The 14,425-nt window shown below is 56.5% G+C and overlaps 1 protein-coding gene across 2 annotated transcripts in view; it reads left to right on the top strand.

The window, feature by feature from the left end:
* GRAMD4 (GRAM domain containing 4) overlaps positions 1–14,425 on the top strand; it is a 96,781-nt gene that overhangs the window by 43,511 nt on the left and 38,845 nt on the right. Inside the window, exons 1-3 of one of the 2 annotated variants that reach the window (XM_020977424.2) lie at positions 1,563–1,718; positions 5,801–6,011; positions 13,512–13,632. In XM_020977424.2, coding sequence (XP_020833083.1) covers positions 5,850–6,011; positions 13,512–13,632 — 283 coding nt within the window. In that variant the 5' untranslated portion in view covers positions 1,563–1,718; positions 5,801–5,849. Of the gene's footprint in view, positions 1–1,562; positions 1,719–5,800; positions 6,012–13,511; positions 13,633–14,425 lie in introns of those variants that run through there. The other variant, XM_020977423.2, reaches the window with a different exon arrangement.

The following is a 14,425-nucleotide window of genomic DNA, read 5'->3' as shown; positions in this document are numbered from 1 at the left end:
CTGTAAAATGGGAGTTGTAAGAAGCCTCCCGCCTCCCTCAGAGGGTGCCATGGGGAGCGCAGATCCTCAGTCTGCAGCCCCCTCACCCTGTTGAGTCTGGGATCTGGAAGACTTCGGTCCCTGTGACCCTGGGCAGGTCACCACCCCTCTGGGCTTTGATTTGCTCACCTGTAAAGGGGGGTGGGGATGCCCCTTCCAGCTGGAGATCTAGAACCTTGTGCCCCCAGGGTCCTCGAGCCCTAGAATACCCTGCTTGTCTGTATTTTGGGAGCCACACTGGGGCTTTGCTGGCAAAACTTCAGGGCTCTGATGGCCAGGAAAGGGGGTTGGCCCAGGGAGAGCCTGAGCCCAGAGCCCTTTCTCGGCAGACCCTCTGGTCTCCATAGTTGTCCTGCTGTGGTCAAGGAGGGTGGGGAAGAGGGTCAGGGCAGGCCCGTGTGCAGGCTTTCTGCAGCTGGCCTTCAGAGGCTTGGGTTAGGCTGAGCAAAGTCAGAGGGATGGCTGAGGGGCTGGGAAGAGCCTTGAGGGGCCAAGATGGAGAGCCAGAAGCACCTTTGAGGCCGTTGTGATCAATCCTGTATTGGGAGGGAAACTGAGCCTTAGAGAGCGGAACTGACCCACCCCGAGCTCTCTGGGTGGGATGTGAATGCAGGCCTCCTGACCCCAAGGCCAGTGCCGGGCTGCCAGGCCGGCCTCCTGGCTTGGAAATCTCCAAGGAGAAAGTGGTCAGAGGGAAGGGAGACTGGACATTGGTTAATCCTGGCACAGAGAAGGAAGAGAAAAAGAGGATGAGGAAGAGAGAGAAAGAGGGCTTCAGGATGGGGGAGGGGACGTGGCCTCTGTAGCTTAGGAGGGAAGCAGGAGTTGGCTTGTAGATCCTTGAATGGCCCAACTGCCCCAGCCAGATTGGTGGCAGGCAGGGAGTGGCTTTGTCAGCCCCAGGTGGCTGTTTACCTCCTCCCCTCCCTCTCCTCCCCCTCCCTCTCCTCCCCCTCCCTCCCCTCCCCCTCCCCCTTCCCTCCTCCCCCTCCCTTCCTCCCCTTCCCCCTCCCCCTCCCCCTTCCCCTTCCCCTCCCTTCCCCCTTCCTTCCTGCCCCTCCTTCTCTTCTCACCTCCACTGTCTCCCCTTCCATCTCTCTGTCTCTCCCTCTCCTCTTTCCTCGCTGTCTCTCTCCCTCTCTGTCCTCTCCCTTTTCCTCTCTTTCTATCTCTGTATGCCTCTGTCTCTCTCTCTCTCTGCCTGCTTGTCTGTCTCTCTGTCTCTCTGTCTCTCTCACACACACACACACACACACACACACACACTCTCTCTCTCTCTCTCTCTCTCTCTCTCTCTCTCTCTCTCTCTGCACTTTCTTGTCCGGTCTCAGTCTCCCCTGAATAGCCCGCACCCTGCCGTGGGCTCTGTCTCCACAGCATGTCACTAACAGGCATGAGTACAGCTGCTCTCACTCTGCCGGGCTCTGATGTTTGCAGGCGGCAGTGGCAGGGGAGGAGTGTACGTTTTTCAGAGGAGAAAGCTGGGGCTCTGAAGGTGGTCACCTGGCCAAGGGCACACAGATCTGTCTGTGGGCCGCGGGGGGTGGGGGAGAGAGGGCTGGCCGAAGAGCCAGAAGCCGGGGACTCAGACGCTGCCTCTGCCACGGTCACTGTGAGACCCTGGACCAGTCACAGATCTCAGAGTTAGGCACCTGCTCAGTACCAGGCTGCAGACACAGGTGAGATTTCAGGGGAGGAGGGGAACAACACAGAGCCAGGTAGAGAAATGCTTCGTTATTTTGGGAGGAGCTGCCACTTGAGGCCGGGGGGCCAGGAAGGCCTGCCCCTGGAGGCAGCTGTACTCAGCCCTGAGGGGAGCAGGTGGGATGCCAGCAGAGGTTCTGGGCCAGCCTGAGGCAGAAGCCCGGACAGGCAGGGTGGGGAAGAGCCTGGCATCCATGTCATCTGAGAATCAGTGGGAAGAAGTGGGCATGTTCAGTGTGAAGAGAAGGCTCAGGGCTGTGCCAGGCGTTGGCAAGGCTGGCACGTGGTGGTGGGATGCGCCCAGCTCTGTGCATTGAGGCTCGATGCCAGGCACCTGGCCTGACCTGAGAGGGCTGCCCCCTCCAGGGCCCTTCCCCACCCCCTCTCAGGTGAGGGGGTGCAGAGAAAGAGGGCAGGTAGTAAAATGATTTTTAAAATTCATTGAAACAAAAAAACCCAATCAGAGACAAAGAAGAACTTGTGGGGAAAGCCTGAAAGTCAGTCCGTCCTGTTTTAAAACTTCACCCAGCACGCAGTTATTAAGCACCTACTGTTTGCCTGTCTCTGTGTCAGGTCCTGGGAATGAGAAGATAAAAGGTAAACTCTCTCTGCCCCTCCCCGCCAGCTGACAATCTACTGAGGGAGCTCGGCTTAGCGAAAAGCAGAATAAATACAATGTGATTTTGGGATGCTCTGGGCGTGGCCGCCCTAGACAAAGCGAACACCTGGTGATTGATGGGAAGGGATTCTCGGAGGAGGTGATCATGGAGTCAAGACTCAAAGGAAGCGAGGCAAGCAGGGATGGATTCCCAGGCTGGAGGCGTGGAGGGGGCCACCGTGGCTCAGGCACAGAGCAGTCATGTGTCGTCAGCCTGGAATGGCGGCTGGAGCCCGGTGGAGACGGGCTTAAGTGTCAACTTAAACAATTTACCAACGTTTACAGACCCCCAGGCCTCGAAGGGTAGCTGGCCAGAGGAGATGACCAGCTGGGCTTCTTCACTCCATCAGGCCCTAGGGCCTCTCTCAGAGCCTCCAATGTCCCCATCTGTAAATTAGGTACGGTCCTTCACGGGGGTCAGAGGAGAGAGGGTGTGAAGAGCCCCTTGCAGACTGCAGCATTGCAGAAATGGTTGTGGAGATGGGGGGGTGCTGCAGGATATGACTGGGGTCCTCATCTCATCCTCAAGCCCAGGTCTCCGGCCACCCCCTCCCTCTACTGTCTCCAGGTGTGTTTTCCAAATGCTTTCCCATCAGTTTACAGAGCAGGTCAGTGAACCCAGCAAACACTGCTTAAGCACCAGTGGTATACAGTGAGTCCTGTGTGCAGCGCTGCCCTGGGCCAGCTGTGAGATGGGGGGCACGGGTGGCGGGGGGAAGCAGAGCTGGGGAGGAAGTTGTTTGAGGCGGGGGGCGCCCAAAGGAACTGCTGAGGCTGAGCTGAAGGCCTGTCCCTGCAGCCGGCTTGTGGCCAGGCCAGGGATAGATGGGAGCCCAGGGCTGGGACTTCCAGGCCATTCCTTCCTGACGACCCGGATAATGATCATCACAGAAGCTTATCTGTGCATCACTGGAGTGCAGGGACTCACTCGCAAAGTCGGCAAAGTCGGAAGGAGCGGGAAGGCATAGGGATCATGGTGGGGGGAAACAGAGGGCCCCCACCCCAGCTCAAGCAGCTTGGCTTGAAAGGGCAGGAAGTAATGGGGGCAGGGTGGGAGCCCAGGTCTCCCTCTTCCCAGCTCAGCTTCCCCCTCCCCCCTTTTTGGAGGCAGCTGAGGTAAAGTGACTTGCCCAGGGTCACCCAGCTAGTAAGTGTCTGAGGCTGGGCCTGCTGACTCTAGGGTGGGTGCTTTATCCACTGCCTCTCTAGGCTACCCTATATATCAGCAGGAGTCCCTCCTCCAGCATCTCACACAATTGGTCATGTCACCTCTGCTTGAATAGATCTAGGGACTGGCAGCTCACTACCTCCCAAGGCAGCCCATTCGCCCCTGCCCCTTGCACTTTTAGGTGCATTAGTAGCTAGTGGAGCAAAGTGAATCCCCCTCCCCTAAGACGACTCCTCTGCAGATGCTGGAAGACTGTGATCACAGCGCAGCACCTACTGTGTGTCAGTCCTACTGTGTGCTAGGGCCTGGGGACATGGAGATAAAGGTTAAACTCTCCCTGCCCCACTCCCTCATCTCCCACCCCCAGCCGAAGCCCCATGGGGTGGGAGGCTGGCTGCCTCCTCGGGTTCCATTATGCCATCCATCCTTCCTAGCCCTCAGCAGCCCACGGACAGCAATCTGTCGGGCGGATGCTATGGGTGTGACGCCAGCTTTCCTTTGAGATGCCTGGTCACTGGAGCAGCAGCAGGGAGAGGGGGAGGAAGTCCCCAGACCACAGAGGAAGCTGGGCAGGGCCCCGCCAACCCTGCGGGCAGAGGGTGTGATGAATGACCCTGGGAGGCCGGCATTGGAAATGTTTCCATGGTGGCTTGGGGGTCTGTAGAAGAGGAAACTAAGGCTCAAGGAGAAGGCGAAGGACTCTCCCGAGGTCACTTAGCTGGAGAGGTGAGAGGTGGGGCTCCTGACTCCAAACCCACCTGCCCTTGGGTAGCCCAGCACAGGTGAAAGAATTCCCGTAAAAACCCTTCTCCACCCTGGGAGAGGCTAGCCCAAGAGGTGGCCAGAGGGTCATCTTTGGCCCCTGTTGGGCAGCGTTCAGAGGCGGCACAGCAGTGTTAATTAGCACACCTCTTTGGCAGGTGAGGAAACCCCCAAGTGACCCCCCTTTCCCAGTCTTCAGGCTTCAGATCCTGCCCCCAAGGCTGGTGACCATGTTGGCGTCTGCTCTCTGACCAGTCAGCAGCACGAGGTGCCATAGGCACGGGCAAGGGAGGACTTGGGTAGGTGGGTATAAAGCTAGATGGTGCTTTCAGGCAGCATGGAGGGACCTTGGCGGTTGTCTGGGCCACTCCCCGGGCCTCCAAGGAGGGGGTGCTCACTTCCTCCCGAAAAGGCCCATGCCTCTCTGGGAGGACTTTGGAGTTACCTTGAGCTGGGCGGCCTTTTCTGTAACTCCCTCCCCTGCTGCTTTTCATTCTGAGCTTCAGGGCTCACCCCTTTGTCCCATGATGGCCCTTAGAATGCTGGCCAATACCAGCTCCTTCTGTTGATCCCTGTGTGATGCCATCTCCAATCTTCTCTACGTCTCGGGCCACATCTTCTGACACGTGTGTACTCCCAGCACGTGGTTTCTGGAATTGAGCATGAGACTCTCCATGTGGTCTGAGAAGGGCAGAGGACAGAGGGACAGTCACCTCCCTAGACGTGGACAGAGTAGTGGCTCAGATTCCTGCCCCTGAGGCTCATGTGACCTCCAGTGCCCTGGGCCTCAGTTTCCTTGATTACAAAATACGGTCATTGGATCGGATGGTCCGTTCCAAATATGGGCGTATCATCTCTTTCTCCTAAGGCAACCTAAGATCTCGTTAATGAATTTGACTCTGGTATTACTCTGAGTCTTGTCCCCACTGTAACCTCCAGATCGTTTTCCGTGCGTGCTCCTGTCTAGCCTTGCTGCCCATTCCTTACTAAGACAGTTGGTTTGGGTTTTTGGAAGTTGGGTCTTCCTCTCTTGCCTGGGTTGGAAGTGTGGGGGCCACTCCTGGACCCGATCCCACCACTGGCTGGCATAGAAGTTGTGGCTGGTTTGCCCCTCCTCAGGCATTCTGGAGCCCCCTGCTCTTGGAAGCTGCCATTTTGGTTCATAACTTAGTGTGGACTCCTGATCAGGCCGACCCTACTGCAGCTCAGTCTGGCGCTTGGCACAGTGCCTGGCACACAGTAGGGGCTTGATAAATGCTGACGGATTGTAGCATCAGCCTCAGCTCTCCCGGAGCTGGGCTTATCGGCCTGCAGTTGGTTGCGTGCGGTCTGTTGTCGTCCTGTTTTAACCACGTGGTAGTTTTTACATTTACACGGGAGATGAATGGTCGTCCTTGTCGAGACAGATGCCGCTGTCAGGCTGGGATGGTGGTAGTGACCTCTGTCTTTCCCCCTTCCTTCTCTCCCAGGGACTCCGACCGTCATGTTAAGGTGAAGCCTCGAAGTTCTGTGCTGAACATGCTCAGAAGGTTCGACAAAATCAGGTTCAGAGGTCACAAGAGAGATGAGTTCCTCGATTTAGCTGAGTCTCCCAACGCATCCGACACAGAGTGTGGCGATGAGCTCCCCGTGAAGGTCCCTCGGACGGCGGCCCGGGACGGCGAGGAGTTACGAGACCCTGTGAGTTGCCCGGGAGGGTTTCTTGTAACTTGAAAGGGCAGGAGCAGCATTGCTGCATGTGAGGGCGGCTCTGTGCCCGTTTCCCCCCTTTGTCACTGAGCAGTGCAGCGTTCTAGCCCCTTTCTCGGGGCCCCCGTGAGAGTCCGCTTTGCTCAGGCTCTGTCACTTCTCCATCTAGGCCCTCACAGGTAGTTGCACATCATTCTTTTGGTCCCCAGGATTTTCCTTTGCATTATCTCAGAAGGGTCTGTCCAGGTTTCCTGGTATTCCTCATCCTTGTCGGTCTGGAATCCAGCCTGGTTAGGCCTTTCCCAGGGGATGGGCATTAAGGATGCTCCCGATTCTCTCTGACTGCACATAGCGCTGCTCAGAACATCTTTGGCCAGGGAATTCTTCCTGTGTGTGTAGGACAATGCTTTCAGGGCATTTTCCTAACCACGGAACAAAGGCTGTGGTCCGTTTGGGAACTTTTCCTGTGTCCTGCCATGCTGCTCTCTAGAAACACTCAAAGGGAGTGATTCCACCAGCAGTGATGAGTGTGCTCTTCATCCCCGCCAGCTGTGGACTTTGGTGCTTTTTGACATTTTTTGCCAGTTTGATGAGGATGAGGTGGTTCATCCAAACCACTTCTCATGTACTCATCTGTAGCCTTTCCTTCCAAGTGACAATTAACTTTTGGCTCTTCCTTTTTTAGTGGGTTCTTTTAACGTGGCTTAGTGTTTGTGAATGTTGTAAAACTGTGGCTCTTACCCCTTCATGGGCCAAGGCCTCGCTTCCTGGGCAGTCTGGTCAAGCCTGTGGACCTCTTCTCAGAGTAATGGTTTTAAATGCAATAAATCAGAATAAATAAAATTACAAAGAAAACCAATTATATGAAAATATCTTTTTCAAAATATTTTTTAAAAAGTTTATGGACCCCCCCAGTCAAGAGCTGCTTTGGAAGAATGCTAGGACAATTCGGATCACCTTTCAAAGTGCTTTCCAGAGACAGAGAGAGTGGCTCTTACCCCACTTAGCTGTTGGGGAAACTGAGGCCCAGAGAGGTTGAGACTTGCCTGGGCTAATAGTGGCATTGTCAGAGCTGGGAGAGCCATCAGAGCCTTGTTCCAGAATAGGCCTCGTCACCAAAGGGGTCAGACCTAGGACAGCCCCAGAGGAACAAGTCACAATAGCTCGTGTTTCTAGAGAGCTTCTGCATTTACAAAGCACCTTTCTGACCCTGAGCCTGTGAGAGAGCCAGAATGCTACACCAGAGCTGAGCAGGTACAGGGAGCTGTGGCCCCCACCCACTGCAGTGCCAGGGGAGGAAGGATTTCTTCCTCAGGGAGTCTCACTCTGTCTGCACATGACGGGCCAGCTGTGGCAGGAAGGCAGGCCCAGCTCTGGGCTCACATACTCTGCGTCCTTGGGCAGCGCCCAGTCGGGTGGCCAGCAGGCTCTGCCTTGTCAAACGAGGGACCGAGCCGGGCCTTTGCTAAGTGAGGCCCCTTCCCTGTGATCTTGTGCTCCTGGGCTGGGCTCCACCAGCTGCAGCACCATAGACAGAGAAGGTCAGAGCTCTAGCTTCCCAGTGACACCCAACCAGGCTCCACCGTTCCTCTTCTCTTGTGTGTCCTTCATCTGGAGATGGGCCCAACGGCGCAGCAGCCCTGCCGAGCCCAGCCCAGCTCCACAGGGGGTATTGTAAGTCACCTGATACCACAAACAGCCTCTTCCCTCTGCTCTATTCCCTAAAGCGTCTTCCTCTTCAGTAGGCAGGGGGAAAGGCCACTAGCCCTTTTTACAGATAGGAAAACAAGGCCCCAGGCCACCTTTCCAGCCTGACTTTCACCAGGCACCCCTAGCTGGAACCTTCCTTCACAGGCAATAAGTCACCGTGAAGTCAACATATCAGCTATGTCTGACGGTGTTCCTCGTTCCATGCCACATCGTTACCAAGAGAGGCAGGGTATGTCTGCCCTCTGTTTACCAGGAGCACATTGGTGCGAGGGGCTGAGGCTGAGGGATGGTCCCGTGCCAGGGACGGATACTCGAATTCTCTGCCCCCAGCTGAGTGCCGTGGACCCCGAGGGAGCTCCTTCACCATCTCCCTTTGGGCTTGGTTCCTTCTCCCCCAGCCCCGCTCTGAGAAGGCCCGAGGCTGGCCTGGATTCCTAGCGGGCCCACAAGCGATGCTCTGTGTCATGGTCACTGGCCAGGCCTCTTGGTGGGCCGGGCTGAGGCCCACATGCCTTTGGATGAAGTTAGTGTGGGCACGAGGCCAAATGTAGACTGCTCTCTTTAAGGCGGGAGGGCGGGCAAAGTCTGCTGTGAGGATGGTAGGCTGGGCTGCCCCACCCGGGCTTCAGCTCGTCACTTCTCGAGGCAGGTGTGCTCCGAGCAGGCTCCGCCAGGCAGGCACTGGTAATTTTCCGGGAGCCTTTTTTTTTAAAAATATTAATCTTTTATAATAGGACAGTGTCTGCACTTCTGCTTTGGGCTGTAATTAATAATTTACTTGGGATTTTTAGTAAAAGCTAGACATCTTCTCAGCTTGTTGGCCCTTGTCCACCAATGCCATCAATCTGAGGGGGAGAGAGCAGGAAAGGCTGGGATGGCTTTGGGGCTGGGGGGAGGAGCAGGGCTGCTTCTGGCCCCTGACAAGGCCCATAGACCCAGGGCTTCCGGGAGGGTGTGTGTGTGTGTGTGTGTGTATTATGTGAGTGTGTGTATGTGCGTGTATTGCGGAGGGACGGGGGTGGGCAGGAAAGGCTTTATGCAGATGGTGCCTTATGGAGTCTTGAAGGAAAGGGAATCTATGAGGCAGAGGGAAGGAGGCAATGCATTCTAGACATGAGGAGATGACCAGGGCAAAAGTATGGAGGTGGGAGAGGAACAGAGAGAAGTCCAGTTTGACTGGATTACAGAATGCCCAAGTGAGTCTGGAAAGCTAGGCTGGGATGTCTTCCTTCTGGGGCTCAGCTTGAACAGGAGGAGAGACGCCAGGCCTCTGGCTGGGGGGGGAGCCGAGGTCCAAGGGGAGACGGGAAGGGTCGGGAGAGAAGGATACATTCCAGGCCGAGGTGGGGGCCATCCTGGGGAGGGCAGAGCCAGCCTTTGCCAGCCAGGCCCCATGGCTGTCTCCTGCTCTGGTCCACACGCCGTCTTGCTTCTCGGTGCCTTTCGTGTGTGGGATGGCTCTTTCTTGGTGCTGCTACTTCTGCTCCCACATGTGGCCATCTCCCAAGGCTCGCTCCTCCTCCTCCTCCCTCTCCCCAAAGTATCTCTGTGGTTCCAGTTTCCACTTCTCTGCGGATGATTCCCAACTTCATCTATGTCCCAGCTCCTGTCCCGCCTGCTAGACATCGCCATCTGGCTGTCTTGCTGAGCCTCAAAGTCACCATGGCCAAGACTGAACTCATCACCTTCCCCAGCAAACCCAGCCCACCTCCCGGTTTCCCTGGTACCACCAGCCTTCCAGCCCCTGACCTTGAAAACTTCCCTCCAGTGGCACGGTCGTGTCCTTTGACATTCAGTTGCCAAGGCCTGTGGAGCCCTCTAGGGCCTCTCCTGCACAGACATGGCCAGTCCCATGGTGCAGGCCTCCATCCCTGTTCCTGGGTTACTGCAGTGGCTTCCTGATTGCGATCCCCCTCCACACACACACACACACACACACGCACGCACACACACACACGCACACAAATGAACACATGTGCACATGCACACACACGCGCGCACGCGTGCGCACACACTAATACCTACAGTCCCCGCCCCGTCTGCCTTTCCCTCACCTGCCACAGTGAGCTTTCTAATGCCGGGGTCCAACCAGGGAGGGTCTCAGGAAGAATATTGGGCTGAGAGGGCAGAATACTGGGTTCTGAATTCTGCCTCAAGTCCTGCAACGGTCGTGGATGAGGCCCTTGGTGACTCAGAGCATCAGCTTCCTCATCTGTAAGATGGAATAGTACTTCCACAGAGTTGGCAAGGAAGGTGTTTTGTAAACATGTGCCTGGCACACGGGAGGCAGTTGATAAGTGCCTGTCCCCTTCGGTCCCCTGCGCCCTCTTCTCCCACCTGCTCCAAACCGCATGACATGGAGGCTCCCCTGCCTTTGTGCACAAGGTCACCCTGCTTTTCCTTCCCCGGGAGACAAACCGCGGATGTAGCTGTGAAAGCACAAAGCTGTCCCAAGCGACTAGACCCATAATTCATTGCTGTGAGGAGCTCCTGGCATGCAAAACTCCTTCTCTGGGCCTCAAGGCACAAACCTACGGAGTCATTTCAAGAGGGAGGGAGTGCTGACCCCTTGGGGGACTCAGGAGAGGGAGGCCCAGGATGGAGCACAGAGGGCATTCTGGGCACAGCCGTGGACTTTGCTCGGGAGTGGGCACCTCTGCTCCTTTGCTTGATTTGTGGTTCGGCTGCTGCGGTGATATCATGTCCACACGACCGACCTGGTGACGTCTCCTCCTCCTCCTCCCACTTCAGCCGAAGAGAACAGGGCCAGCCCCTCCTTCGTGGGACAGCCCTCCAGATACTTGAAGACAGGCAGCGGGTTGTCCCTCCAGCCTGAACAACCCAGCCTCCTAAGACCCAGGTTCAAGGTGCTTCACCATCTCAGGCTGTGGTGCTCCGACTGAGGTCTGCCAAGGGCAAACAGTGCGACCGTCGGCTCTCAGTTCCTGGAAGCTCTGCCCCGTTAATGAATCCCGGGATGGAATTAGTGTTTCTGGCTGTCACATCCTACTGCTGAGTCATGGGGCTTGTGGGCCGTACAGCCCCCCAGATCTTTATCAGAAAAAACACTCACCAGTTATCTCTCCCCCACCTTCTGGAAGTTGATTTTTGTGAACTTCACATTTCTTCTTCTGTAGATCCAGCATACTGCTCAAGCCTGTCAAGATCCTTTTGAGTCCTCACTTTTTACTTCTGCCTCTCCAGGGGCTTTGTGTCATCTGTAGAGTTGATGAGCGTACCAAGTGTGCCCATATCTGAGTCATTGATGAGAATGATAAACAGCATAGGGCCAAGTGCAGATCCCTGGGGCCCTCCCCCAGAGACCTCCTGCCGCAGTGACACTGAATCATTAACAAAGCAGTTCTGAGTCCAGCTAGCCAGCCTCTTCTGAATCCATTTGACCAAATTCTTATCTAATTTAGCTCTTGCCATCTCTTCCCCAAGACTTGTAGGAATGCTTTGTCAAAAGCTTTGCTAAGATTTAGGGAAGCTCTATCTGCCTCAGTCCCGTCACTGCTTAATTTGGTAGTCCTGTCAACAAAGAAGATGCGCTTCGTCTGCCATGCCCTGTGCTTGATGCAGCCAGGCTGGCCTTGGGGAAGGCCAGCTCGACTTTTTCCGTGCCTGCCAGCTGTTTCCGCAGGAGTCAAAAGCAGGCTCACCGGCCTTCGCTTTGAGGGCTCCGCTCTCTTTGCTTTTTTGAAAACAGAGACATCTGCCTTTCTCCAGGCGCGCGGCCCTTCTCTGCTTTCCGTGATCTTTCATGTGATCAGAGGCCGGCTCTCTCTCCCCATCACGGGGCCTCTTCCTACCGACCTGACTTTGTACTTAATACAGTTTTGTACTTTGGAATGACTTTGTACTTGGGACACTTAGTTGTTGGTGTTTCCCCTTGGTCAAATGTAAACCCTTTGAGGGCAGGCTCTGTTTGTTTTGGCCTTGGTATCCTCAGAACCCAGCTTCATGGCCAGCGTGTACCAGGCGTCTGATAGATGCCGGTTAAATGGAGCACCATCTGTCCAAGGGCAGAGAGAAGGGGGTCGGGGCAGACAGAGACAGAGAGAGAGGGAGCGAGAAACGTGCATGAGAAACAGGTGCCAGGCCAGTAAGCCTGGAATGGAAAGTGGGGAAAGGGGATAAAACTGGAAAGGCAGGTGGGTGGAGGCAGATTGTGGCAGGCTCTAAATGCCAGGCTGAGGATCGGGTATTTGCTCCTGGAGGCAGTAGGGAGCCATTGAAGGTTTTAGAGGCAGGGTGGCAGTGACGTGGTCACACAGTTTGGCTGCTGTGTGGAGGATGAGAGGACATGAGAGGAATAGCATGTGCCTGGCGCTGCACTGAGTGATGGTGGTGGAGCGTGTGAGTGATCTGAGAAAGCGCCTACTGTGTGCCCGGCGCTGTGATGAGTGCTGGTGACAGAGGGTGTGAGCAGTCTGAGAAAGTGCCTACTGTGTGCCCGGCGCTGTGATAAGTGCTGGTTGTGAAGAGTGTGACCTGAGAAAGTGCCTACTGTGTGCCAGGCGCTGTGATGAGTGCTGGTGACGGAGGGTGTGAGCGGTCTGAGAAAGTGCCTACTGTGTGCCTGGCGCTGTGATGAGCGCTGGTGACGGAGGGTATGAGCGGTCTGAGAAAGTGCCTACTGTGTGCCCGGCGCTGTGATGAGTGCTGGTGACGGAGGGTGTGATTATCTAAGCGATTATCTAAGATAGAAGGGATGGAGACTGAGGCCCCCTGGGAGTCTGTGGCCCCTAGTTAAGAACAAGTCACAATCACCTCCCTGGGCCTCAATTTCTTCCTCTTTGAAAGGGGGAAGGGCCCTCTAAGGTTCCATCCAGCTCTGGCCCTGGCCCTAAGCCCCCGTCTCCTCCTATATGTGTATTCTAGTTCCCCACTGTCCCCCCAGAGTGTAAGCCCAGTGAGGGCAGGGCCTCCCTCTTTCCTCTCTGGGAAGGCCCCCCGGATCCTGTAGCCTCACAGAATGCTCAGGACAGGCGCCTTGGACTGGATTTCTCCAGGTCAAACAGACTTGTCACTCATGTCATAGGCTGACTTCTCACTTACTCACAGCATGCAGAAATGCCTGGGATGTGCTAACAGGCACCTTCTCCCTTTGCCCGGCCTCAGAAAGTAGGGCAGTCCCCACCTGGCGGGCACCTCGGGGGGCAGCTCTCATCATGGCTTGTGCTGGAAACACCAGCCTGCCCTGCCCCTATCCTGACAGCAGGAGATATTTTTAAGTGGCATCTGCAGGACTCAGTCTCCTGGGATCGAGCGCCCCATTCCTCCCCAGCCGTGCCAGGATCTCCCACGGGCTGATGTCTATCTCCTTGGGGCTCCCCCCCGGCTCCCCCGGGGGGCACATGTGATCTGCCTGAAGCCGGAGGTGCCCAGAAGGTGGGCTCGCCTGCCCTCTGGGTCCAGTCCAGCCCCTCCACCCTCCTCTGGCTCTGCCTGCCTGTCAGCAGCTAGGAGTGGGCCTGGGCTCCATGGGCAGGATGGGAGGGCTTGGCAGGCTGGCTTCAGCTGGTTCCTCCCTTCCCTGGCCTGGGCTCTGGGGCTTCGAGCCCCAACTGGGCTGTAGCAGAGCCCCCTCAGGTGCTCTGGGAGTGTGTGAGGGTGGCAGAGCCGTTGGAAGGAGCCCAGGCCGGCGGCAGGGAGGTGCTAGCCTGGCGGGCTTTGGAAGGCCAGTAACCCGAGCTGGTCCTCTTCAGTGGTCTGGCTTGGGACGGGGAGCCTGGCAGGGCCCCCTCCTCAAGCACTGTACTTCTGTTTTTCCTCCAGGCCGGGCCGGGCACTCTCATCATGGCTGCTGGAGTCCAGGATTATAACCGGACGGAATTCGATCGACTAAATGAAATCAAAGGGCACCTGGAAATCGCCTTATTGGAAAAACACTTTTTACGTAAGTCCCAGAAAGGGCCCCGGGATGGGTGGGGCCGCTAGCTCTGAGCTGGTGCTGCATGCTGGGGGCCCTTCAGTGGTGACATGGAGCCTCCCACAGTTGTGAGAGAGCGGCCCCTCTTTGAGTGGGCTGTGAGGGCCTGGTGATGAGCCCATCAGGGAGGGCACTCGCTGGGCCTCCAGAGGAGGGGCTGGCAAGGGAGAAGCTTGTGGTGCCATTGGGGCAGCTCAAGAAAGATGACAGCGGAGGCTGGCAGGTGTCTGTAGAGGTCTGTGCACTGGCTGAGACTGGCTGGAGTCCTACATCCAGACAGGAGCAGCTTCAGAACCTGGGGGGTGGCATTCTTCAGCGGCTTCTGGCGTCAGGCAGGGGCCTCCCTTCAGGGGCTGGGACTCTGGGATTCTGGGGTGCTGGCCTTCCTTCCCCAAAGGGGTGAGCAAAGCCGGGCCCTAAGGGGTAGCCTGAGTCGACTGTGAGTCACTCTGGCCTCTGTGGGCTAAGCCATCCCCAGGGGAGGGCCTGCCAGGCCTCAGGCCTCCCTGAGTGGCTGAGCCCACTGCTTGACCTGTCAGAATGCCTCAGAAATGCCCGGACTAGGCACAAAGGCGGAGGTCTGCTCCCACTGACAACGCAGTGATGGAACTGTAGACTCAAAGGTTCCCATCACCAGGGACCCTCCAAGTCATCTGGATAACTGCTTCCAGAAATAAGTCATCTCCATAAGATCCCTGCGCCCTGCTTGCGTAGCTCTAGAATGGGGAGCTCACACAGCAGAGCTGTCCAACAGAGAGCA

Source organism: Phascolarctos cinereus, unplaced genomic scaffold (genome assembly GCF_003287225.1).
Source record: "Phascolarctos cinereus isolate Bilbo 61053 unplaced genomic scaffold, phaCin_HiC Scaffold_1;HRSCAF=81, whole genome shotgun sequence".
Classification (NCBI taxonomy): Eukaryota; Metazoa; Chordata; class Mammalia; order Diprotodontia; family Phascolarctidae; genus Phascolarctos; species Phascolarctos cinereus.
This window is presented reverse-complemented; position numbering and strand designations above follow the sequence as displayed.